The 27,634-nt window shown below is 40.2% G+C and overlaps 1 protein-coding gene and 1 long non-coding RNA gene across 3 annotated transcripts in view; one reads left to right on the top strand and one right to left on the bottom strand.

Annotated features, from left to right (window-relative positions):
• The window catches only part of FGD5 (FYVE, RhoGEF and PH domain containing 5), a 171,091-nt gene that overhangs the window by 107,181 nt on the left and 36,276 nt on the right, over nt 1–27,634 (top strand). Inside the window, exons 4-8 of one of the 2 annotated variants that reach the window (XM_074198480.1) lie at nt 251–309; nt 424–454; nt 23,554–23,714; nt 25,417–25,573; nt 26,745–26,832. In XM_074198480.1, the coding sequence (XP_074054581.1) occupies nt 251–309; nt 424–454; nt 23,554–23,714; nt 25,417–25,573; nt 26,745–26,832 (496 nt within the window). The remainder of the gene's footprint in view (nt 1–250; nt 310–423; nt 455–23,553; nt 23,715–25,416; nt 25,574–26,744; nt 26,833–27,634) is intronic. The other variant, XM_074198481.1, reaches the window with a different exon arrangement.
• Nucleotides 1–27,634, bottom strand: part of LOC141496220 (uncharacterized) — a 71,645-nt gene that overhangs the window by 32,275 nt on the left and 11,736 nt on the right. The window lies entirely within an intron of this gene.

Below are 27,634 nucleotides of genomic sequence, written 5' to 3' on the forward strand. Positions count from 1 at the left end.
GGCTTCAGACACAAAGCAGAGCTGGCTCAGGGTGCCAGAGGAAGAGTCTGATCATATTCATCCTCTAGAAAGGGTTAATAATCCTTTGGGAAGAGGGGAGAAACTAAGGAATCCTCTTCTGCTGAAATCATGTCATTCGGCCTTGGTTTTATCTTGTAGACACATAAGCCCAATGATGGCATTCCTCCATCCTACCTGCCATCCCTCATTAACATCAGCTGTTTATTCTTGTCCTGTTTTTCCTCCACAGAAGGAAGGACAATCCCGAGCTTATGTCATCGCTCAAGAGCTGCTGTCTTCTGAGAAAGTGTGAGTCTCCCAGCGGCCAACTGGCCTTGAACTTGTAAATAAAACATCACCTCAGCCTCAGTCCAGCCCTGGCTGACTGGATGGGAATTAATGCAACTCTCTCTCCTTCCACAGATACGGGCAGGTGCTGCAACACTTAGTGCTGGTGAGTAAATCACTTTAATTGCCCAAGCCTAATTGCCCTTTTACTAGGCTGTGTTATAAGTAGAAAAGAGGTAAGAAGACAGAGGTGAATTTTATTAATACAGGGGCGATGGTGGCCAAATGTTCACTGAGGTGTTTCAGGAAATCCTGTCTCCTGCTAAACTTATGTCAGGGAGAAAAGTAACTTGAAACTCTTCATAGGAGGCTCCAGCAAGATTGGTGTGAGGATCAAATGAAATAATATTTGTGTAGCACTTTTCAAACCTCTGCTATATAAATTTTACTATATTATTATATTGTCCTTATCATTTATTCACAATTGAAGAGAGAAAACAGTTGAATATCACTGGGCCATTTCTACATATATCCAATGACTTTGGCACTAGTCATTCCCCATCTTGAAATAAATGTCTCTCTACTTCATAAAATCTTTTACTTCCTTTAAGATCTAAGTCAAGTACCACCTCATATGCAAATCCTTTCTTGATTACCCTTATACAACTAATTTTCATTTATTTGGGGTATATATATATATATATGGTATATATATGGGGTATATATATATAGGGTATATATATGTGGGTGTGTATGTGTATATATAGACAATATGTTTTTATGTGTATGTATTTGTAGATAACTATATTTATCTAATTATAATTATGATGGTGTTTGTCCTTAATTTTCAAAGAAGACCATGGTGACACCAAGACAAGCACATGAATTGGATTTGAGTGAGGGGGGAGCTGTGCTAAGTCACCAGCCTCACTTTCTCCTCCAGAGTCATCTGGGTCCAGTGACCAGATATGAATCAGAATTACTGGAGATGACCCTGGATGAGAGGCAATCAGGGTGAAATGACTTGCCCAAGGACACACAGCTAGTGGCAAATGTTTGAGACTGACTCCAAGGCCAGCGCTCTATCCACTGCATCACCCACTGCCCATCTATGCAACAGATATGGCTATAGCTATAGTTATAGATATAGATGATGATATAGATATATATAGCTGTAGGTAGGTATAGGTATAGGAAGGGAGAGAGGGAGACAGATCAAACAGGGAAAGACAGAGAGAATTAGAGAGAGAGAGAGAGAGAGAGAGAGAGAGAGAGAGAGAGGTCTTCCTTAATAGAGTCTAAGCTCTTTGAAGGTAGGGGCTGTTTCCTTTTTATCTATGCATCTCTAGTGCCCAATATCTGGCAATAGGCACTTAATAAAATGTTATTGGTCAAATGACTCATAGATTTATCACATTAGATGGACCATGGAATTGCAGGATTTAAAGTTGAGAGTTGCACATTTTACTGATGAAACTGAAATCCATCGAGGAGAGGATAATTGGTCCATGAAAACATGGTTTCCTTCTAATCCTATGAGTTTGTTTTATGAATTGAAAAAAATCTTATTCTGAGGAGTCCATAGGCTTCAGTAGATTGTCAGTTTGGTCCAGGATGCAGAAGAGTTAAGGGTTTCTTCCATTTCTCAGAGTTCCACAGATAACAAATCACAAAGCCAATAATAAAACCGAGATCTTTTGACTCTCAATTCGGTTCCTATCACATTTTGGGAATGTGAACTTTGGAAAAAAAATGTCAGTAACCAAATATGGTATTGGGAGGAAACCTCCTCTTCCGTGTGTCCCAATAAATTTACAGGGACCTTACAGGAAACTTGGTTATAAAGTTGGCTTCACAAACAAAGCAGAGCTGACCCAGGATGCCAGAGGAGAGTCTGATCATATTTGTTAACTTGTTGAGAAGAAGGTGCCAAGAGCTGGAGCAGGAGTTCTCAGAAGAGGTTCTGCCAGGGGTCATAGTCATAAGATAACAAGTCCACATTTCTGTTTCTGACTTGAATTAATAATTTTCTAAAAATCAAGCAGTCCTTAGCAAACATCTAGTTCCCCTGCATTTAACAGAAAAAGAAGTTGAGATGTTGAAATTTGTACAGAGAATGCAAATAATAATAGATAATAACAATTAACATTTTTAAAGTATTTTAAGGTTTGTCCAGAGCTTTACATATCATCACATATAGAATTGTAATATTAAGAGGTAGATGCAATTATTATATCTGTTTTACAGATGAGGAAAATGAGGCTGAGAAGTTAAGTGACTTGCTTAAGATCATACAGCTAGTAAATGAAAGAGCAAGGATTGAAACCCAGGTCCATGACCTTCTGTGATACTCTACCTTACCTCAGGCTAATATGTCTTAATGGTCATCTGCCCATTCATGCTGGCATCTATTTTTTTCCAATCAAAAGAAAACCTGTCTAGGAGAGCATTGGCTATACCCTAGTGGTACATCAATTGACTAGTCAAAAAGAATATATTTTATGGATTTGTCCAGGGTAGTTTCAAAGGGGATTTCTAGGCTGGCCATACAGGGATCTATTAAAACAACTGCAAAAGGGAAGTCTTGGTAGACATATGCTAGATGTGTTCAAGTCTTTGAAGGGTCATGATGTGGAAGAGATTTGAGGTTGTTTCAATTTTTCCCTGGACAGGAGAAATAGGAAGAAGTTGTAAAGAGGCAGACTTGGACTAAAATGCTTCCTAACAATTCCAAATTGGAATGGGCTATATCAGAAAAGAATGAGTTCTTTCATCAAAGAGGGACTAGATGATCCCTTGTTATGATTGCTGAGGGCTAGCTCCTTGCCCCATGTCCTAGGAGAGAGACATCTGGGCAGATATTTGAGACACCATGATCCTTATATCCACCCAGACTTGTCTCAATATCAAGAGTGAATAAAATAAAAAGATATAGTCCAGGCCTTCAAGACAGGGATTCACTTTCTGAATAAAAAAAAAAAAATGTCTGCAAGCAGGTGTGGAACTTCCAGGGCAAATTAAGGGTCAAAAATAGAAGCTCTGGGGGCAGCTAGGTGGCGCAGTGGATAGAGCACTGGCCCTGGAGTCGGGAGTCCCTGAGTTCAAATCCGGTCTCATACACTTAATAATTACCTAGTTGTATGGCCTTGGACAAGTCACTTAACCCCATTTGCCTTTCAAAAACCTAAAAAACAAAACAAAACAAAAATAGAACCTCTGCCTATGGAGTATCTGGAAAAGCCTTCACAGAGCAAGAATCCAAAATTTGAATGACTGATTGATTAATTGGCTTACTCCAAGTTTAGTACCCTGAACTTATCATTTTTGACTCTTACCTGATATTCATCTCCTCTGAGGCATCTCTCACATCGAGCTTTTCCTCACTTTCCATTGCAGTTCCTCATGACTTCTTTCTTTTGTTGTTGTTCAGTTGTGTCCAATTCTTCATGGCCCTGATTGGGGTTTTTCTTTAAAAATATGCTGTCATTTCCTTCTCCTCATTTTCCTTCTCCAGCTCATTTTATAGATAAGGATACTGAGGCAAACAGGGTCGAGTGACTTGCCCAGGATCACACAACTTGTGGGATCTTCTTGACAAAGATATTGGATTGGTTTATTTTTTCCTTCTCCAGCTCATTTTATAGATGAAGAAACTGAGGCAGAGATTGAAGTGACTTGACTAGCTTCACACAACTAATTAAGTGTCTAAGGCTGGACTTGAACCCAGGTCTTCCTGACTGTAGTCATGGCTCTCTACTCACCTAAAAGCCCTCTTCTTGCCCAGATTATTCTAAAAGTTCCTAACTGGTCTTGCTGCCTCCAACCAACCTTCTCTCTAATCTGTCCTTCACATCTCAATAGATTGCATATTCTATGAGTACAGGGTTTGCTTTTTCCCTCAGTACTTAATATAATGACTGGTACATAGTAGTCACTTATTAAATATTTATGGATCAATTGATATTGCTATCCAAGTAATGTTCCTAATATACACCATGATCACAACACTCCTCCTATCAAATACTTGCAAAGTTTCCCCATTTTTTCCTAAAGTTAAAAACTCCTGATCTAACATTCAAGACCCTCCATAATCAGGATGTTTATTGCCTTTAGTATCACATAATTCCTCTTTAAATATCCTTTATTCACACTAAATTGGACCACTCAATTTCCCCTTGCCCTCTCCCCAAAGCATGCCATCACTCCTGTCGCTCATACTTAGAATAGACTTCCCTCCTCTGCCTCCCCACCCCCTCTATTTGAAAAAGTCACTTTCCTTCTTCAAGACCTAATTCCACATTTGTCTCCTTAAAGCCTTCCCTAATATCCCTCTTCATCCCTTAGGTGAAGGTGAAAATGATCTTTCCTTGTCAAATTCCTCGGAGCATATCCCCTGAGTCTCCTTGCCCCTATTAATTGGCTGGCTACTTGCAGCATCCCTAATACTTTCCCTTTTAGACTGTCACCTCCCTGAAGGTAGGGATGGCACCATTTCTTCATGTTTTTAATGCTAGTTCCCTGAGAGGTAGCACAATGAAGAAAAAGATTCTAAGTCAGAAAGACCTGGGGAAGACCGCTTTCTGATGCCTACTGACTTTGGACCCCAAGGCAGAATGCTTGATCTCTAGTGCCCCATGAAAAGCTCTAAGACTCTTAAATTATGGACAGTCACTAGTCTCCATTGGTGAGGGCTTCCTCACCAGAAATTCTCTAAGCCAATGAAAGCACAGATCTAGACATCTCTCCTCTCCCCTAAAAAAAAATGCCCCATATGATGTCTTGTTCTCAGGAGGTGTTTAAATATTTACTGAGTTGAATAATAGTTGTTCAATAAGTTCTCTTTGAATTAAATTAAGTTTGTTTGGACTGTATTAAATTGAATTGTATTGTGGCTACAATCAGCATCTTCACCTTGGAATAATTCTAAATTCTGAGAAGTCGGTATCCATAAGAACAACCATCAGAAATGAGATTATGGGTCCACTCAAGTATGGCATTGTTCAATGAGGAGAAGAGAACATGGCAGGTGATGCAGCCAAAGATCCTAAGTCTGCTCTTTAAAAAGAGCCTCGCATGGAGGGTGTGTTGGACATGGAAATTGGTAAAATAGCAATTTCTAGTCCCCTCCCAGAAGATCTGTTTAAGAAGGCTGGGAAATGTCATTCTCTCTTTTCCCCTCCCCTGCATCTAAGGCCCAAGTCTTTTGTTCTACAAGTTTGCAAAAGGGTTTTAACTTAGAAACACACATATGGTTATGCATTTTTTCCTTCCACTTGGAGTGACTCCGAAACCATTGGTAGTACATAATAATACCTTAAAAAATAAAAAAAGAGAGTCTATAAAATCCACAATTCACCAGCTAGTTATGGGAAATTTGTAAAAAGCTCTATTTGTGTACTTTAGTGTTTAGGGGAAAAGGAGCAGGAATCTCCTGAAATGGACCCCCCCCACCTCGCCCCCACCATGCATAGTCCCTCTGAAAAGGAGATAATTCAACAACAGAGGAAACACCTGGATTTCAGTTTAGAGTACTAACACTGGGGAACATATCCTCTCTCTCTCTCTCTCTCTCTCTCTCTCTCTCTCTCTCTCTCTCTCTCTCTCTCTCTCTCTCTCTCTTCCCCCCTCTTTGGGTCTTTTCTCTATTCTCGATTTCTCAGGCTGTTTCTATTTCTCTTTATCTCTTTTTCTCTCCTTATTCTCTCTTTTTCTTTCTCTGTCTCTATTCCTCTCTCTGTTTCTCTTTTCTCCTCTTTATCTGTATTTTTCTCTATTTTTTCTCTGTCATTGTGTCTTTCTCTCTCTGTCTCTGTCTCTCTCCCTCCTTTCTGTCTTTCTGTAACTCTCTTCTCTATCTCTGTATCTGTCTGCCTCTCCCCCTCTTTATCAGTTTTTCTCTTTATTCTTTGTCTTTCTCTCTTTCCCTCTGTCTCTCCCCCTTTCTCTCTGTGTTTCCCTGTCTCTATTCCTCTTTCTGTTTCTCTGTCTCTGTCTCTCTCCTCTTCTTTTTATGTATTTTTCTCTTTTTTTTTCTTTCTTTCTCTCTGTCTCTCTCTCTCTCCCTCTTTGTGTCTTTCTTGGTCTCTATTCTTTCTCTCTTTCCTATCTCTCTGCATCTCTCTTCTCTCTGTGTGTCTGTCTCTCCATCTCATAAAGAAGAAATTATTCTGATATTGATGGCATTAAAAATGCATGTCTTGGCTACTTGTGAGGATCACCCCCAGGATGGGTATTCAACGTGAAGGCGTCTTCTGCCAAAAACGGAACCCCTTGAACAGCTGTGAACTGGAGAGGGGTTGATGCAGAGATGACTGGATCAGAATAGTTGTGAATTGTCCTCCTGAATGGTTAATCAATCATCCAGTGACTACTGAGCACCTCCTGTTTGGGAAGGCCCATGAAAACCACTGAGTCAGATTAAAAAAAAAGGCATTTCAAAGGATCATAGATTTCGAAGTGGAAGGAACCTTCAAGTCATTGAGTGAAGCATCGTCCAAACCCCAACCACCACCCTACTCCAATTTCACAGAAAAGAAAAGAGAAGCCTAGAAAGTCAGTGTTTTAGAAGCAATAAGTAGCAAGTGTGTGTGTGTGTGTGTGTGTGTGTGTCCTCAGACTTTTTAACTTCAACATTTTCTAATATACTTTGAGGTCCCTCTCTTCAAGGAGCTTATAGTTTTATTGGACAGATAAGGCTATATAAATAGATATATAGATATACATAGAGAAAAAGATACATACATATAAGCATAAACAGAGAGAGAGAAGAAGAAGAAGAAGAAGAAGACTGAAGAAGAAGAAGGAGAAGGAGAAGAAGAGAAGAAGAAAGTATTTTTCTGTAAATAATTAAGGAGCTTAGCTGGGACAACAAGCTTCATGGAGAAGCTTGACCTAAGATAATAGGAGATAACATTTATTTATATATAACTTGAAGTCTTGCAAATATATCCCTATTCACATACATATATATTGCATCTGCATACATATATATACATATGCACATACATACACACGTATATACATATGTGTATATAAATAAATGCAATATCATTTTTGATCTTTGCAACACCCTTTTGGCCATTTTTATTCTCATTGATTGCTTGGCCCAAGGAGTAATGAAGACCTTCAGCCAATGGAAGGGTTGGGTTTCTGAGCTGGTTTCATGCTGAATTTCTTGAGTTGTGGAAATTGAAGAAAGTGGTTGGGTAGGAAATAATGACTTGAGAAATGGAAGTAGAGAGAGGTTAAAATGACTTGCTCAAGATTGCCTAATGAGTATCTAAGGCAGGATTCATCCACTGTGCCACATAACTAGGTCAAATTCAATTAAGAGGAGAGGCTAGGGAGAAGGGTACGACTAGAGCCAAATTCAGAGATTTCTTGAGAAAAAGGATGATTTTGTCCTTACCGTTGCATTTCACAGTACTTAGCACAGTGTCTAGTCCACAGCAGGCCCTCAATAAATGCTGTTGAACTAACTTGACTATGCTTGGAGGCCAGGAAGACCTCCACTCTGGAGCTGAGTTGTGGGAAGTCAGTTTGAAATGGAAGGTTGGGTCACACTGTGAAGGATCTAGGGTGAGGAGGTTCCACATTCTCTTGTACTCGATGACTCACAGGTCTTCTCTCTCTGGCATGGTTTAGGAGAATCTCTCAATGAGGAGTTAAGGGCTCCCTGCTGATGGCCTTAGTCTGAGTCCTTCAGTGACTTCTAGTACCAATCCCCAGAATCTATTACCCTAGCAATCACCCACCTGGAAGCTCTTATACTTGGGCAGAAAGGATGTTCAATCCTCTCATGCAAAGCCCCTTATTATTTTCAACCTATCCAATCCACTCTCATGACTTAGAAATGCACAATATAAATACATTTTGATGACATATGTGATTGAATGGGAAGTCCCTAAAGACAAATACAAGAATACCATAAAGATTTTTTAGAAGACTTCTACTCAGTCTAAGCCCCTCCATTACAGAAGAAAGAGTAGAGTCCTAAAAAAGAAATGGCTTACCTAAAATCACACAGGTCATAAGAAGCAGAGGCTGGCTTTGAAGACAGGTCCTCTAAGCTTCATATACAACATTCATTCCATGGAGGCACAACTCTGCCAACAGCTAGGAGCAGGTGTCAGGGAAGTCACCAGTCTTGATTTGGCATAGATTGAATAATAAAATGTATTCCTTGTTCAGAAGCTCCCTATTCTGCCAGTTGTCTAAAGTTTCCCACCTTTAATTACCTCCTTTCAGTGAAGGCAACAAAGATGTCATACATAATTATGCTATTTAGCACAGGTACCCCATTAAGAATTAGCACCAAGGAACACCTTCTGCAGAAACAGCCCATTTTAGGATTGAGTCACCTGGGGAGGGGGGGAAGCACAACAGGACAGAGAGAAAGAATAGATCATACCTAGGGAGATGACAAGTTGGCCTAGTGGATAGAGTGTTGGGTTATAGTAAGGAAGACCAGAGTTCAAATTCTGTCTTTGATACTTTCTACCTGTGTGACCATCCATAAATTGTTTTACATATATATGTATATTTCATTATATATATTATATAACAATGTATGTTTCATTATATATTATATAATAATAAAATATATAATGAATATTATATTTATTTCATTTTTTTATATATTTCAAGGCTTTAGTTTCCCATTTATAAAATAAGGGGGTAATGATATATTATAGGATCATTGGCCTAGAGGTGTAAGGACCTTAAAGGTTCCTTAGCCCAGCCCTCCTCTCTCATTTTACAAGTGAGGAAACTGAGGCTGAGGCAGGGTCACATTTGATCAATCTCTAAGCTCCCTTCCAACTCTAAGTCTTAGAACTGGAGTCAGGAGTACCTGAGTTCAAATCCTGACTCAGATTTAACCTCTTTCAGTCATTTAACATCTCAGTCTCAGTTTCCTCATCTGTAAAATGAGAATAACAGCACCTATCTCACAGGATTCTTGTGAAGATCAAATGAGATAATGTCATGTCCTTGGTAAAATGTGAGACATCATTATTATTGTCATTAAATCTATATTCCTCTGATCCTAGGAGGACAGGGCTGGGTAAGGTGCCATAAGGAGAGACTGAGGAGTTAATCATGGGAAACTCAGAGCAGAAATTTACAAAGATAGATGGAGAAACCTGGAGAAAAGCTTCTAGTTTCCCTATTTTGCCCAAGACTAGGCCTGCTAATGATGGGTTTGCATCCCTCCTGGGCTTTGTTCTTAAAGCATTTTACAAGAAAGGTTTGGAGTGGCATGGGGGAAGGGGGAGAGGAGGAGAAGGAAGAAATAGAGGAGGAGGAGGAGGAAGGAAAAGCAGAGGAGGAAGAAGAAAAAGAGGAGGAGGAAGAAGAAAAAGAGAAGAAGGTGAGAGAAGACCAGAGAAGAGAAACAAAGACAGATTTCAAAAACTGCAGGGAGAGAGAGAGAGAGGCCATGAGTCGAAGCATTTGTTTATCACAGAGCAGGAGTTTGATTTGGCTGTGAAAGTGGCGCTAATGGGATTGAAGGGGATGTGAGAGTTGGGAGTCCTTTGTTATTAGAGCAGCCTGAGATGCTGATGGATTTACACATTTATTTATCTCAATTGGTGTGTAATCTTCATCCTCCGGCACATTCTCCCCTTCCTCCTCCAGCCAGTCAGCTGGGGCAAAGAGAAACAGATTCCAACACCCCCCCTCCACTCCCCCTAGATAAAATCAGTCCATCAACAAGTAATTACTGGCGGGCCTCCTGTGTACCCAGGCCCAGGCCAGCTCTGGTGCTGTACACTGGGGGGGGGGGGATGGGGAGAAGAGAGGAAGGGAGGGATTCTAGAGAAAGTACACACATCCCTTAGCCAGAGGAGCACTGGAGAATAATAACTCACAAGAATCATTCATCTTTCTATAATGCTCTTAGGGTTACAAAGAGCTTTCCTCCCCAGGTCCCCAGGAGAGAGTATGTACATATATTATTATCTGTAGGGTCACACAGCTAGCAAGCATCAGATGCAGGATTTGGATACCATGGATCTCCAATGTCAGGAGTGTGCTGGCAAATATTTGACAATACAAGCTGGTTTCCCCCCCAAAATTAAACTTTTCAGCTTAGTTTGAATTATTAACATTTTCTTCACTGCTTTCTTAAGTCTAGACTAGTCAGTCAATAAAACAATATGCCAGTCCCTGATGTGTAGTTTTCAAGGAGTAAATTCTCATGCTGAAAATTGAACAATCAGCTCTCTTGAGTCTTTCAAGTTGGATCCAACACATCCCTGTTACTTAGAGTAGAGCTCTAAGTAACAAAAGTGATTTGGAAAAAAGCTTGGTTCATCAAAGGTCCACAGGCTGGTTTGCAGAGAGGAAAATCTAAAGCTCCAGAAACCACAGGATCACAGAACTGGTGCCATAAAGTTCCTTAGGAACCACCTAGTTCAACCCTTTCATTTTAGAGGTGAGGAAATTGAGGTTAAATGAATGAATGGATGAGCATTCAAAAAAAGTATTTATTATGGGCCAAGTACACACATAAATGAGTTCAGTTATAATGTTTATGGAAAGACCCAGGAGACTAGAGGGCATGGTAGCAGGGTTGATGGAAAGACTGAAGGGACCTTGGGTATATCAGCAGATCAGAAGGCAGTACCCAAGAGTTTGAAGGACATAGTAAGTAGGGCTAATGGCAAGACTCAAGGGTACTTGGGTTATATCAGCAGATCAGAAGGCAGTGCCCAGGAGTCTGGAGGGCATAGTACCAGGGTTAATGGTAAGACCTTGAAGTCTTTAGGGATCAGGGAGAGAGAGGGTAGATAATAAGGCCCAGTGGCCTTCCATCTTTCTTGAAGACTTGTAGTTGGTGATTTTGAGTTCATCAAAGCAATGTGAGTAAACATGTCTATCTTTCTACTTCACTACCCCCAATGAGATGCATATAGGCAGTAAGTAGATGAGCTATAATTTGAACCCAGATCTTTTGACTTCAAAGCCAATATTTTTTCCTCAGCACCAGATGCCTTTAGATCCAAGGGCTTTCTGCTCATTCTCACTATTACAATCCTTACCAACCAGATGCCTCACCTTTTTTGAGATGGAACTCCCAACATCCAGACCTAGGAGTTTGTGAAGATGGGGAGAGTAGCCTGCTTTGGGTATTGTTCATCTATCTTCACATGATTCAACTTTGGCATACACTACAAAAACAGTAGAGTCTGGTCCACAAAGTCCATCAGTCCAGTCAGCATCAGACTCTAGGTTTTTGCCAACCTTGGGCTGCAGCTCTGTTCTCATAAAGGTCTTTCTTGTTATGATTTTTTCTGGGTGATCATAAATGGAGCACTTAAACCTCTCTAAATCTGTTTCTTCCTTCTAAAACGAAAAAAGCATAGGTGACTGACCGTTCAAGATATTCTAAAGGGTAGCTAGTTGGAGCAATGGATAGCGTGTCAGACCTGGAGTCAGAAAGACCTGAGTTCAAATCTGCATTCAACAACTCACTAGTATATGACTTTAGGCAAGTCACTTAACTGTTTGCCTCAGCTTCCTCATCTGTAAAATGAATTGAAGAAGGAAATGACAAACCAGGATCTTTCCCAAGAAAACTCCAAATGGGATCACAAAGAATTGGACATGACTGAAACAACAGAATAACAGTAATAATAAACTAGGTATGGAGGTGGGAGGAAGAAAAAGGGAGAAGTGGACTGTTGTTATTTCAGTAGCACCCCATTTGAACTAAATGACAAAGAAGATGTTTGTTTTTGGTACCTCCCACCTCCCTTTATAAGGATCTGTCTTCTCCCTGCCCCCAACCAGGTAATTATTGTGTGCCCAATTCCCATAAAGCCTTGTTCTTCTTATTATAATTCCTCTCTGAAAATAACAGCTGATAAATTAAAGGCTTATGTTATGACCCCTCTCATATGCATTTGTATTTTCCTAGGGGATTGGGGATCAGGATGGATTGTAGGAGAAAGCATATTACACTCAAAGGAATGAATCTTTAATGGTGGAATTTAAGATTCTCTGATGTGGTACCAGGAAATATTCATTTATTTAGTGCCTACTGTGTACTCGCCTCTCACTGTGTGCCAGAGGTAGAGGCCAGAAATTCCTCCCAGGCTTTTTGAAGGTCATCCAAGAAGTCACCTCAGAGTTAGGTAGTATTGTTTAGGGACTGGTTTGATGTGATAGAGAAATCAAGGAGGTCAAAGGTGAAGATTAAAGAGGAGAGGTTGCCCCACTTATCTCAGCCCATATTGTCTATGCTTTTCTTCTTCTCTGTTCTAGAAAGACCCTGGGGCCAGTTGGGAAAATGGGTATAATGTGACCCTGGGTCTGGTACTGTGTTTGAGGCCATATGCTATAGAAAGCAAGGCAGGCTAGACTACTTGCCTTCCAGAAGCAAATGTTCTAACAGAAGAGCCGAGGCATCAGATCATGAAATACTAGATAATAATGGAGGAGGTGCGCCACCTCTCTAGAAATGGACACATCTCTAGGGCATCATATGAATGAAGAGGCAATTACTCAGCTCAGGGTCAGAGACAGAGGTTGGAGTCAGGAAGCAAGGCGTTTATAAACAGTAAAAGCTATAGGGATCATGAGGAGGGATGATCCTTATGGGCTAAGGTGATCTGAGTTTTCAGGGAGGAGGTGGCATTTGAACTGAGCCTTGGAGGATGGGTACTATTTGCATAAAAGATAAAGCTCAAGGAGGGCCTTCTAAAAATTGGGAGCAAAAGGAAAAGTTCATATAGGTTCATAGATTTAGAACTGAAAGGGACGTCAAGGGTCATTAAATCTAAGGTCATTTTACAGATGAGATCATTGAGGTCCAAAGAGGTTAAGTGACTTGCCCAGAGTCATTTGGCTAGTGAAGTGTTTGATGAGTAGATTTGAACCCATGTCTTCCTAATTTGAAGTTCCAACATTCTAGTCACCATGCCATACTGCCTTAAAAAGTGTGTTTTAGGGAAATTTGGGAAATACTAGGGAAATTCTAGGGAAGGGTAGGAAATGAAGCAAGATATATTAGGCAGGACCTGATTGTGGAGGGCCTTGAATACCAATTAAGGAATCTGGATTTGAGTCTCTAATCTCCAATCCCTACCTCTCAACACCCTCTCCCCCCCCCCCCCATTCCAACACCCCTGGCTTATCTTGCTTTTCCAGAGATTTGAAAAGCTATTTTTAAAAATTTGATCTTTTGGTATTTTCTTCCAAAGTTCTTCTCTGTGACAAGACTGGAGGTGAGAGGGCAGCCCCTCTTCACCCACCACTTGGAGAAGACCCCTTTCTCTAGCCAAGGCCCAGAAGAGTTTTCCCTGAGTGAGGCCACTTCAAGTTCATCCTAATGGATTCTGTCTTTCCTAGGGTGACATTACTAGATTGATTAATGACCAAGATGAAATCATTTTTGTCCACCCACTCTCTTCCGAGTGAAAAGAATAGAAACATTGTGCTAGCAAATAGAACCCTATCAATTAAGAGTTTGAAGAAAGGGGAGGAGGGCCTGGTGGATAAGGAGAACCAATGCAGGAAATATTTGAGCTTGGAGGAGGATGTGAAAGGCAGCCTAGATCATCAGGGGCTGGTGACATAGGGGAAAGATGAGAGAATCCTGTATTTAGTGTTAGAAAGGCCTTTGAATGACATCTAGTTGAACACCTTAATTTTACAGATGAAGAAACTGAAGCTTAGAGAAGACAAGACTCTTCCTTAGGGTCATAGGACTCAGAGGCAGGGTTTGATCCAATGCTCCTTCCATTGCATTATTTGTTCTTGTCTTGAGAGGTACCACTGCCAGTACTGATGAAGACAGTCCCGACTAAATAGGGTTATCAGGATTATGCATGAGCTGACATTTGAATTGGATGATTAAAATCAATCAGTAAGCATTTCATTAGCCTAAGTGGCAGACATAGTGGTAGCGGATAAAAACAGGAAGAATGCTAAGCATACATTAACTTTGGAAATCAGATATACTACAAACACTGCCTTCTTTCACTTCAAAATTAGAGGAGAGAAGGACCCTTGAATAAAATGCATCTTACCATACTTACTATGTTCTATACATGGATCTCCCATATGAAAAGGAGTATGAGCTCCTTGAGGGTAGGAACTGTCTGTCCCTTCTTTTTGTATCCCCAGTGCCTGGCAAATAATAAATGCTTAATAAATGTTTCTTTATTAACTGATTGGATTTATCCAAAAGATCTGATTATCTAGATTTCCCTTGAGTACTTGGTTTTTGAACCCTTCTTCAGCAATGGGAGAAACTTGGAAAAAAAAAGTAACAACAAAACAACAGACCAAATTCTTCATTTCATTGGTAAAAACCCTTGTCAGTGGTCTCCAACCAGACCCTGTGCCGGTGATCTTCCCTTAGCCTGCCTATTGACTTAATGTAAAAAGAATACTGACTTTGGAGTCGGCTTCAGTTTGAATCCCAGTGTTGCTAGTTATTACTCATGTGACTCTGGTCATATCACTGAACCTCTCCAAGCCTGGACTAGATGGCCTCAGAGGTCCTTTCTAGACTTGTCAATATATAGTCTAAGACTCCTGCACACTCTTGAGATTCTATATATATTAAGGTCTCTCCCAGCTTTAACAAAAGTGTCTTCCAGCTCTGACATTCTATGGCCCTGTGAACCTCTTAATTTGGGACCTAGACTAGATAGATTATACTTACTGTGCTAAAAAAGAGCTATATATACTATATCACAACCCATTAACTTGATGGATTTCTTCTAGAAACAAACATTTAATGGAAAGCATCTGGAATCTATCAGTCAGGGAATATTTAGCAGAGTATTTACAATCATTCATTCATTCAACAACCATAAAGTCCTATTGTTTGCTAAGAGCTTTAGGAAATAAAAAAAAAATCTCTTCCATGAGTTTCTCTACAGGAATTCATGTGGGGTAGACACCTACAATGGCCCTTCTAAAATAATCTGCTGTGTCATAGTAAGGTGCAGAAAAAAGTATCTATCTTTAAAGTTGGGGGCCAAGACAATAAATACAACCTGAAACAGACAGCAGAGAGCATTTGAACCCCTGGCTGTAATGGATATAACAACAGATAGAGGGCTTCAATCTGAGCTCTAACTCAGATAGTAAATCAGAGAGGCTGGTGAGAAGCAGCCTCAAAAGAGAGAGAAATTAAGTCACAGAAAGTATATAGAAAGAGAGACTATGGAGAGAATATAGGAAAGACATGCTATGGTGAGTGCTTCAAATTTGGCTGCAGTAGGCAAAGGAGGTTCCTGGTCTGGTCTGGTCTGATCCCTCAAGAAAGAGATGACTCAAGAATCTGAACTGTAAACCCCCACCCCTTGCAAGGGATAGATTTGAAGTCTGGGGGACTAGCCCTTCCTCCAGCAGGTATGATAAATGAACTTCCAGAGCTCTTGACTTCTAGCAGCTGTGTGAACTGTAAAAACCATTGTTATGGTGATTACCATTATGCTTCATTTTTTTTTCGAAATTAATCAAGATGATAACAGTTCTACAGACCATTGGGATTAAGTCAATTCAGTAGGAATTAATTACAAGCAAGAAACAAGCTTACAGAGCAATTCATAATGAAGCTCCCTGGGGTGTAGAAAAAATAATGGTCTGTCTCTCTTCCTTCCTCAGATCATAGATTTTAGAGTTGAAAGCCCTGGAAGACGTAAGGTCCTACTCCAAAACATCATCTTACAGATGAGCAACTGAGGTCCAGAAAGGAAAGTGAGGGACTTGCTTAAGGTCATATAGACAAGTAAATAGGAGTCAGAATGGGAACCTAGCTCTTCAACCAATGGGAACCTAGCTCTTCAACCATAGATCCACCCGACTTGCCAATGTATCACACTTCTTGCCTTCCCTTTTCTTCCCATCCTACTTCTCCCCGCTCTTTCTCTCTCCCTCCCTCCCATTATTCCTCCTCCCTTCTCCCTTCCTTGCTGAATTTCTTATTTCTTCCTATTCTTCTTACAGAGAATCTAGAGTTGAAAGAGATATTTGGAAGTCCTATAAGCTATCCTTTCCCCCCATGAAAGATTCTTCTCTGGGACATCTCTGACAGGTGCCATTCATCCTCTGCTTGAATCACCTCTGATGACCAGGAATGCACCACCTTCAAAAGCACAGCACACCACCAATGGACAATTTTTCACCCTTGGTCCTAATTCTGCCCTCTGAAGATTGACAAAATAAATCTGCTCCTTCTTCTTATATCTGAAATCCCACAATACAATACAAGCTTCTTGAGAGCAGGAGCTATTTTATTTTTGTCCTGGTATCTCCCCAGCCTGTTGGAGGTACTTAATAAATGCATGTTTATTTATTAATTGATCCCTTTAAGATACTCTAATTTGAGAATTCAATCTAAGAAACATTTCCTAAATATCTTCGAAGTTCAACCGTGACAGCCCACAGAAGCATAAGACCATAAGTTTAGACAGGTGAGGTATTTTAGGGGGTCATCTAAACTAACCCCAAAACTGTACAGATCAGGAAATTGAAGTCCAAAGAAGGGAAAGAATTTGCCCAAGGTGATAGGTAGTAAGCAACAAACCTGTGCATCTTCTGGCACTAGGTTGAGTGTTCTAGGTCATAAGTAAGATCCCTTCCTGATCTATGTCCTTGATCCTATGAACCCAATTCTGACACTACTCACTGAAACATTCTTCAATCAAGGTCAAGAGTTCCCACTTTGGGGTGAGAAAAAGAGTAGGTATAATCTATATGGATCCAGAGGGAAGATTAGGTCCAAAGCCAGTAAGGCTGGTGGGTTTTAACTTAAGAGAAGGAAGAAATCAAATGGAATTGTTTTTCAATGACATGTTCAGCCTAAAGAGGTGATAAGCCCCCTTTCATGGGAGGGCAGTCAGATACTAGATGGTCAACTCATCGAGGATGCCATTGAGGAGAATCTTGCATTGGGAATATGTCTAGATTATATGGTATTTAATATAAAATCTTGATAATTCTGTTTTCACCACCTCCTCATGAGGTAGTGGTGAAGAGCACTTTATATATACCTATAGGAATTAGTTATCATCCACATTATCATTATTAATGAGCAAAGGAAAAGGCCTGGGCCATGTCCAGCTACCAAGTGGTGTATATATACTCCTAGAACAGGCGATAGGGCCAAGTGTCCAGGGGCTGAGGCCCCTGCCCCAACAGGTGATGGCATGGAGCCCAATGCCCTCCAGGAGAGGCAAGCTAAGAGTTAGGAAACTTGTTCAAAAGGAAGTTGGGGGCCTAATTTCAGGGATCTTATTAGACAAGTCCCTAAGAAGGAAATGAGGAGATCTGCCAGTTGGCAACATATTATGTTGTGACAGAGAGAGGAAACTGCCCCCAGGCAGCTGGGAAAGGAGCCTGGGCTTGAAGAAGGAAGGAATGGCCTAGAGTCAGGACTTTGTCATCTTTTGCTTCTAACCTTGTGATTGGCATGGAGTTGTGTGTGTGTGTGTGTGTGTGTGTGTGTGTGTGTGTGTGTGAAAGAGAGAGAAGAGGAGGGAAAAAGAGAGAGGAGAAAGAAAGAGAGTGAGAGCAAAAGAGAGAGAGAGAAAGAGAGAGAGAAGGAAGAGGAAAGGAGGGAGGAAGGAAGGAGAGGGAGGGAAGAAAGGAAGGAAGGAAGGAAGGAAGGAAGGAAGGAAGGAAGGAAGGAAGGAAGGAAGGAGAAGGAAAGAAAGAAGAAATGAAAGGAAGGAAGAAATGGAAGAAAGAAAAGAGGGAGTGAGGGAAGGAAGTCATGAAAGAAAAAGGAAGGAAGGAAAAAAGAAAGGGTGTGAGAGAGTGGGAAGGAGAGAGATAAAGACACAGAGGAAGGGAAAGAGGGAGAGAAAGCAATGCGAATAAATTGCATCATATAAGCACATACATTTAGTGTCTACTGTATAATTATTTTCTCATTTGACCCTCACAAATACCCTGAAAGATAGATGTTTTGATTATTCTCATTTTATAGATGGAGAAACTAAGGTAAACAGAGGTTAAGTAACCTACCTAATGTCATACAGTTAGTAAGTGACTAAGGGTGGATTTGAATTCAGGTCTTCCTGACTCCAGGTCCAGGCACTATCCAGTGGGATACTTAGCTGCCTCTAAAATTAAGTAATTTCAATGCAAAAAATAAAACTTCCCAGCCTCTCCAAGTCTCCTTCAAGATTCCAGATTCCTTTGTCCATTCATTCTAATTTACTTTTCTTCTAATATGGTGAAAATTAATGTGTATCTTCTCTTGTTCAGCTTTTTTCTCTTTGCATTACTTCATAGAGGTCTTTGCAGATGTCTTAGTATTCTTCAAACCTATTGGTTTTAGTTGCATCATAGCATTCCATTTCCTTCATATGCCACAATTTATTCAATCATTCCCCCCACTGTTGGAAGCTAAATTGCTTCCTGTCTTTTGTAATTACGTCTTTGGATACATAGTTTTTGAGTTTGTTATTTTTCCCCCTTAACACTTTCAGTTGTATATTCCCAGTAATGGAATTACTGGATAAAAGAGTTAATTTTTGTAACTTCTCAATTTCACTTCTGAAACAGTATATAAATTTGCAATTCCATCACTAATGGATGAGTAAACCTGTTTCTGCCCAATCTCACCAGCACTGAGTTTTAAATTTCCTTTTTGCCAATTGGATGGGCCTGTGGTGGAACTTTAATGTTGTTTTAATTTGGATCTCTACAATTAAAAACATCTTTTCATGTCATTAACAATTTATGTCTCCTATTTTGAAAAGTGTCTTTTCATAGCCTTTGACCATTTGTCCATAGCTCATTCATTTTTTCTGAGACTGGAAGCCAATACTGCTTCCCACTTTTTTCACCCATCCCCCCTCCATTCCCCTTCCCACCTCCCTTTAGAGAACCTCAACTCAACCAGGGAAGGTCAGACAGGGACAGAATTGTCTGTTTTCAAAGCAGGAAACGTCGTAACCTCCACATCTGCTTGTCCCTTGCATGACATCATCTGCTTTCCTTTCAAATGCTGCATGAGGATTCTCTATCTTTGTCTCTCTCTCTTCCTCTCTTTCCTTTTCTCTGATCTAAATGACCTCTAAAGTTCCTTCCAGCTCCAAATACAATGATCCTCTCTTAAGTTTTTTTCTCTCTCTGCTTTCTACCCTCTAGTCTCTCCTCTCTCCCTCCACCACTCTCTCTCTCTCTCTCTCTCTCTCTCTCTCTCTGTCTTTGTTTTTCCTTTTCTCTCTTTTCCCTTTTTTTCTCTCCCCACTCCCACCTCTCTCCCTTCTCATTTTCTATTTTTCTCTCCTACCTGTCCCTCTACTGTTTCTCTTCTCCCAATTATTCTATTGCTTCTTCTCTTTTCTACCTCCCTCCAACTATCCCAATCCCTTATCTCCCTCCTTCACTTTTCTGACCCTTTTCCCTCCCTTATTGGTCTCTTCCCTCAAAAAGCTTTCACTCTGGCAGAGGAGATGAGATACAAGGACAAAGGGGCGAAACATCCCAGAATACAATAATTGCCACAAGGGGAGTACAAAATGATAATAATAGCAATTAATATTGCTCTATTGCTTTAAGGTCTGCAAAGTATTTTGCATAATTATTTCATTTGAGCTTCACACCAAACCCTGCAAGGTAGGTACTCTGCAATTATTGTTAACCCCATTTCTTTCCATCCTCCAAGTCCAGTTTCCATTATATCATGTGTGCCTCTAGTACTAAATGATGAAGAGAAGGTTTTAGTGGAGGGAGATTTGGCTTCAGGAGATCAGAATTGACTTGGTAGTATTTGGACTGGGTCTTTATGAAAGATATGAGAAAAGGCAGATGGAGGTAGAACTATAGGGAGAATGAGGGAGAGTCCAGTTTGGAGGAAACAGAGCAATGCATAGCATACTCTAAGAACTTAATTAATGTTTGTTGAATTGAATTGTGTCAGAGAAAAGTGGGGAGGAGTGGAAGAAGAGAAATCATAGAGAATCTAGAAAGCCAAAGGAGTTTGGACTTTCATCTGTGAGCAGTGGGTGGGTGGGCAATGAAATTTTTTTGAGCAGAATAATTTTTCATTCACATCCCACTTTAGGAAAATTATTCTGGCAGCATGTGGAGGATGGATGGGAAGATATTAAAATCAGTCAGGAAGCTCCTGGAAATAAACCCAAGAGGACCTGAACTAGAGTAGCCAATATGGAAGTGGAAAGCAGGAAGCTTATTCTAGGTCGAGTAGTTGTTAGCATAAGGCCCTGACATCACAAATACATAGTCTCCCCAATTCCCTCCTCACCCAATTAAATATTGGTAACATGACTGGAATCCTGGGGTCTTGCTTTCCTTAAATTGATGATTGTTTTGATCTTGGAATAGGAAAGGAAATTCAAAGGCTTCTGGGTCCAGAATTAACTTCTCCCCAGATCTGAACCTGCCTGAAATTCTTAAACAGTTCTTAGAACTGAAAGGAAATTTAAAGGTCATGTATCCAAACCCCCTCATCTTACAGATGAAGAAACTGAGGCCCATGGTATTGAAGTGATCCATATTTCTCAAGACTGAGCTAAGACCTAACGAGGTTTTGGAATTTTGATGTTGGGCCTGAGATGAGCTTCCTTTGCCTTATTCCTTTTTCTCTATCTGTACCTGAGAATCTCCAGCTCTACCTTAGAAGACATCGAAGGAAGAGATGTTGCTCTAGACTAAGTTGTTTGAGCCTGGGGCCTTCTGCCAACCAACTAAGTGTGAAAACCTCCCTGGGGGCCAGGGCAAATCAGGCTGACTAGATCTGGCCCTTTCTATGGAGGTAGGGGTGGGAGGGAGGAAATCAGGGAAGGCCCCAGACTTACAAAGCGGCTTTTGGAAAGAGAACACTCACATAGAACACAGTGGCACTTGTTGAAGTTCCTACTTCCTTCCCTGGCTGTCAGGAGCTGATGACCTTTTCCTATTGTGACCCTGGTCAATCTGGAGAGTGTCCTCCTCTCTCCACACAGGAATCAGGGAGAAATCCTTGACGTCCAGAGACCTCAGCCCAAGAAATCCTCCAGAAACTGGAGAGTTTGGCGAATGGTCACAGATTTCCCCTCGGTTAAGAGAACCAAAAGAATGTTTCCTAATCCAGGGTCTCTGTGTATTCTGGCCAAAGTTTTGTTTTTCATTAGCAATGACCCCTTCTCAACCCATTTTACAGATGAGAACAAAGAGGTACAGAACAGGGAAGAGTCTTGCCTAAGATTGCAAAAAAAAAAGTCAGTAGCAAAGGATATTTTTTAAAATTTCATTTCTGTTTTTTAATCAATCAGATCCCTGAGACTTCCCTTTCATCACTTAGCTTATTGGTTACCCCTCCCAGATTTGTATCATTTGCACAAATGATTAAGGAACTTTCTATACATTCATCTATATCAGTGACATTGCACCTAGGATATCTCTCACATAGGAGAGTCTCACTAAGAAAAAAGCTTCCCCAGGACCAAGATACTCTGGAGGTCCTCATTCATCCCAAATCATAACTCTGGATCACCCATTGATGTGTTTGCTTTTCTTAGGCAACCAGAGAATGAGATTAATTCAAAGCAAAGGCATTTAATGAAGTCATATAATAAGAAATGTAGCAATTGAGCACCTCCTTCCCAATAAACTTAGGGCACACCCTCTCATAAATTTGTCTACCCTCAGTGGGAAGAATAGACATATATGAGGTGCTATTGGAGACACACACACATAAGCAGCACTTGAGGCCAGTACCCCCTTACTGAGAGGCGACAGATATTTCAGGACTGCCAGTTCTGGCCCTTGTTCCCTGGGCCTGATCCCCAATGGGCTCCAAGCCTCTGCCACTTCCCAACTCCCTGTGCTGGGCTGTGTTCAGTGCTGCTACTTGAGGTCAGCCTCAGTTGCCATCTGCTGCTGAGGGGATACCCCCAGACCATTAAAGAGGTTGTCTTCCCCATCTGTTTTTTGAAAAGCTTTAACTCCTTTAGGGAGACGGGTCATACCACACAGGGTGATTTTGAAGACTGAGTCTATTCATTGTGACATTTGGGATCAATATCAGGTTATAAATCTAAGATTTTACTTAGGAAGGTTATATTGCCCAAAGTCCTTTAGCTAATAAACAACAAACCTGAATTCTGAGTTTAGGATTCTTTCTAGTATTATGCCATATTGTCTCTTACATACCTTAAAAAACAATTGTGTAGGTATCTTTTGTTTTTTACATCACCTATATTTCTCAACATATCCCTTCCTTTCCTCTCATAGAGCAATCCCTGGTAACAAAAAATTAAAAAGATAGAGTTCAATAAACTAACCCATATACCTAAAGTCTGACAATATTTACAACATTCCATCCCTATAGTGACCCACCTCTGCAACAAAGTTGGATAGGGAAGAGAGGGTAAAGTGTTTTTTTCATATCTCTTCTTTGGGGCTCATTATAAGATTTCACAGTGCTCAAATTCTATTGTTTTCCTGATATTCTTGTAATCATTTCCATTGTTGAAATCATTGTGTATTGTTTTTCTGGTTCTGCTAACTTTACTTTATATTCATTCATATAAGTCTTCCATACTTCTTATATTCATATTTAATGTTTCTTATAGCACTGAAATATTCAATTATATTCTTGTGCCAGAATTTGCTTGACTATTCTCCAACCAATGAGAATGTATTTTGTTCCCAGTTTGTTCCTCCTACAAAAAGTACTACTATAAATAATTTTTTCTATGGGATGTTTATTTTTTTCAAGATATTGTTGGTCCTATATGCTCTAAGTGAGATTTCTGGCTCAGAGGGAATAAACATTTTAATAACTTCCTTAGTATAATTCCTAATGACTTTCCAGAATTGTTGGACCAATTCATAACTCCACCAATGGCAGCCCTCTACCATTAGCTAGCTAGTCCCATCTTTTGTTATCTTTGCCAATTTGATGATATGAGTTAAAACTATATAATTATTTTGATTTGCATTTCTCATATTATTAGTGATCTGGAGCAATCTTTCATATGATTATTAAAAACTGTGCATCATATATTCATTTGATGTTTGTATTATCTACTGTGTTCCTTTGAGAAAGAAGGGGAATTCACCCGAATACCTAAAACTGGAGAAATTCAGCTTCAGAAAAGTTAAGTGATTTTCCCAAAGGTACACAGTAGGGTGTATGAACTCAAACTCAAGTCCTGACTGAAGTACTGACTCAGGACCCTCATTATTTTGGTTGTCTCATCCCAGAGTTGTATCTGCCCAACACAAAGGTGCTCTTGATTCCATTAGGTTAGCATGTGATTAATGGGCTTTCTTGGGTTTCAGGATTTCCATGAGGCAATACTAAAAGCCTTAAGTGAGGAAACTGAGGACAATGAAGAGTCATTAGCCAGAGGTGAACTGCAACAAGGATTGAGTGAGCTTCCAGCCATCTATGAACTGCACCAAGAGATCCTGAGTGAACTGGAAGAGAGAATTCTGAACTGGTGAGTGGCCTCTCTTGGCTCCCATTTTCTTTTCTGATGCTCATGCCTTTGAATTATAATGATCATTCACACACACACACACACACACACACACACACACACACACACACACAAACAGAGTCCTTTACAAATAGCTTCCCTCTTAAGGACCCTGAAATAAGTAATGCAAGTGTCATTATCCCCATTTTCTAGAGGAAGAAATTGAGATTCAAGAAGAAATGAAGTGACTTGCATAGTCACTTGGCTATAAATTGGCAGAGTCTGGATTTAAACTGTCTTCCAACTTTTAGCCCCTATCTTTCATTCTTGTTGGAATAGGATTGGGGGGGGGGTGCAAGACAATGGGACCCACAGCTAGTAAGTATTGCGTGTCTGAGGCTGGATTTGAACTCAGGTCTTCCTGACTCCAGGGCTGGTGCTCTATCCACTGCACCACCTAGCTGCCCCTGCTTTCTCATTTTTATCCTATTCCATACACCCTAGGATAGGATGGTGCATGGAGCGACAGAGCTCTGCTAAGCGAGGACACAGAGCATAACTAATAGAGCAAGACCCAATGGGTTTCATGGGATTCAGAACTGGAAAACATCTTGGGACTGTCTTCTTCTGAAGGATCCTTCAGGCCAACCCCTTCTCTTTACAACTGAGGAAACAGTTGAATTCATCCCTGGGATGGGAAGCGGGAAGACAAAAGAGCCACAGCTCTTTCTGGTTGCCACTATTGGCAATAATAATAATAATAATAATAATAATAATAATAATAATAATAATAATAAATTACAGAAAGGTTATGCTTAAAGACCCCAGAGTTAGTGATCAATACCATGACACAAGGAAACCATGGAAACCATTATTACCTACTGAATACCTAGCCAGACATGCTCTGATGGCTGGAATTACACAATGCTTTCGTGGATGACAGATGACAAATTTTCATACTACAAACCCTGATTATTGAACTATGTTATGGAAATGCTCATTTTGTTCCATGAATTTAAAATAATACAAATTTTTTTTAAAAAAAGAATATTATCAGAAGTGGACCATTATCACACATAGAAACTTTTGCCCCAACTGCCCAGACATAACATTGATGTAAGAAAATTTAAGAAGAATGTTTTTAATGTCACCCTATCAAATATTCATAATCTTCAGAACAGCTTTTAAAAAATTGAGAACCAGAAAAAGAAATAAAAATCATGTGGGAACAGAGCAAGATACTTATTCCCACCATTTTATTGCTACTAAAGTGGTACCAAGGATGCTTGCAGTGAACTGACAGAAAATGAGTTTGCCTTCTAATACTTTATACACCTACAAATGAGCCATTAATTTTATCCAGTGTGCAGTAGTCCATGTATCATTAAATATAAAAGAATAATAGCAGGAGAGTGACATTTCTAGGACTATATCTAATTGAATACCAATCCTCAAAATGAGAAGAATGAGATGTTGATAACAGTAGTTAACATTTACACAATGCTTTAAAGTTTGTAAAATGCTTTACATACATTATTTTATCAGAACCTCAATTAAGCCAGGAGATTAAAGTGTAGTTTCCCATGAAATGCAGGAAACTTTCCACAGGAGAAGGATGGAGAGACTGGAAGTCAGATGACATGTTACAGAGAGATTTGCTGGTAATTCTTAAACCATTTATCCACACTCTTCCCCATACCCATTTTTCTCACATGGCTTCAAGGGAGGAGCAGCCAAAGGTGGCTGACATTTTCCTCACCCGGGAACCAAAATTCGATCACCATGTGGCTTACATTATGAAGTTTGATAAGAATTTGACTCTACTCAATGGAAACTGCATCAAGTCTTTGCAACTGGCTGCCAGTATCAAGGAATTTGAGGTAAAGTCTCTCTCTCTCTCTCTCTGTCTCTCTCTCTCTCTCCTCTCTCTTTTTCTCTCCCTCCATTTCCCCAGCTTACATCTATGTGAAACTTCATTATTCTTGTCATAATAATAATTCACATTTTTATTGTGTTTTAAGGTGAACAAAGCATTTGCCTTAAAAATAATCCTACAAAGTAGGACATACAAGTACTGATACCTCCATTTTACAGATGAACAAATAAAGGCTTAGAAAAGGGACTCAGCCATGGCCATAAAACTAATAAATGTTAGAGCTAGGATTTGAACCTGTGTCTCTTGATCTCAAACCTTGTACTCTTTCCACCAAACTCCACTATTTAATCCCTTCTGAGACCTTCTTATTGAATGTTCCATCTGAACTCAGAAGGAAAAGGACCTATTGATTCAGGGGTGGGGAAGAATTAGCTACTGACTTTTTTGCTCCTCAGTTTTCCTGTGCTTTCTTCCTTCTCTGGTTTGAGGATCATGGATTATCAACATAGCATCACAGATTTAGAGTTGAAACAAGTCCAGCCTTCTCATTTTTCAAATGAAGGAAACAGAGGTCCAGTGTCACATAGTTAGTAAATTTCTGAGAGGCAGGATTTGAACCCAGAACTTCTTGACTCCAAATTTAATGCTCTAGTCACTGTACCATGAAAGAGATATGAGACCATAATCCAGGAAATAAATATTAATGAACACTGTACTTTTTATATCAAGCAGTGATTAGAACTTTGTAGGGTCAATCAGGGCAGGTTCCCTAGACATTATGAAGGCTCTTTTGAAAGCTTTCAGTAATATCTCACCAGGTCATGTAATTCTGGGCTCTCAGAGACCATGATCCTCTAAGTCCCCATAAACTGGAATAATTTTGAGGATAGTTTCCATTGCGGAGTCTCACCACTTAGATCACCTGCAGGGAAAGGACTGATTGTTTGCCAACAAGTCTCTAAGACCACAATATTGAACTGAGACCTGCTTCTCTGATGAAATCACAACTGCTCAAAGTGGGGGAAGGAGTGGGAGGGATGTGCATCTAGAGTGAGAAAATACATGCAGGGGGCTAGCAGGGACACCATGGGGACCAGAGAACAATGGGGCAAATCCTTCTTTCAAAAGTCATCTTGTCCTGATCAGAGTGTTTCTCTCATCTCCCTTATGCTCAGCAGAGTCCTCAAAGTGGTGGCCAGGGTGTGAAGCATCAACTCCTGAAGGTGGTAGAGCATATCTTCCAGTATCAAGTGCTCCTCACAGGTGGGCCTGGGGAGGTCACCAGGGATCTTGGCATGGTGGACCAGGATGGGCAAAGAATATGGTGTGCCAGGTTAGGTGGAAGACTTGGAGGGCCAGGTTGGGCAGAGGATATGGAGGGCCAGGTAGGATGGAAAACATGGAGGGACAGAATGGGCAGAGGACGTGGAGGGTCAGGTTGAGTGGAAGATATGATGGGCCAGAATGGGCAGAGGACATATCAGGGCAGCTGTGCAGGTTGGGAAGGGGATTTCTGCATGGCAGAAGGTAGGCTTTGACACTGGGAATAGCTTTTTGCTTTCTAAAGACCCCTGTGAAATAGGAAGTCCAGCAGAACAGCAGCAACCTTAACTGGTTTGCATTCAAGTGACTTAATGATGATAACTAACATTTATGAAGTGCTTTAAGTTTTATAAAATATTTTCTATGTTTGTATACCTCATATACTTTTATATGTACATATTAGATATATTTTTCATCTATCATATAATTTTACATGTGTATATATTATATAACTGTTTCATATAGTATATACATCTTATTTTATGTATATGGTATATATATATCATATTATACATTGTTACATTATTACATGTTATACATATATATATTTATCAAATCTCACTTGATCCTCACAATGACCCTTTTGAAGTAGTTGCTTTTATTATCCTCATTTCATTGAAGGGAAAATAAGACTGAGAGTAGTTAAACAAATTGTTTAGTAAATAAAAGTCTTGGGTAGGATTCACACCCAGGTCTTCTTGATTCCAAGTCCAGTGTTCTGCCTACCACACCAGGAAGTTTG

Source organism: Macrotis lagotis, chromosome 8 (genome assembly GCF_037893015.1).
Source record: "Macrotis lagotis isolate mMagLag1 chromosome 8, bilby.v1.9.chrom.fasta, whole genome shotgun sequence".
Classification (NCBI taxonomy): domain Eukaryota; kingdom Metazoa; phylum Chordata; class Mammalia; order Peramelemorphia; family Peramelidae; genus Macrotis; species Macrotis lagotis.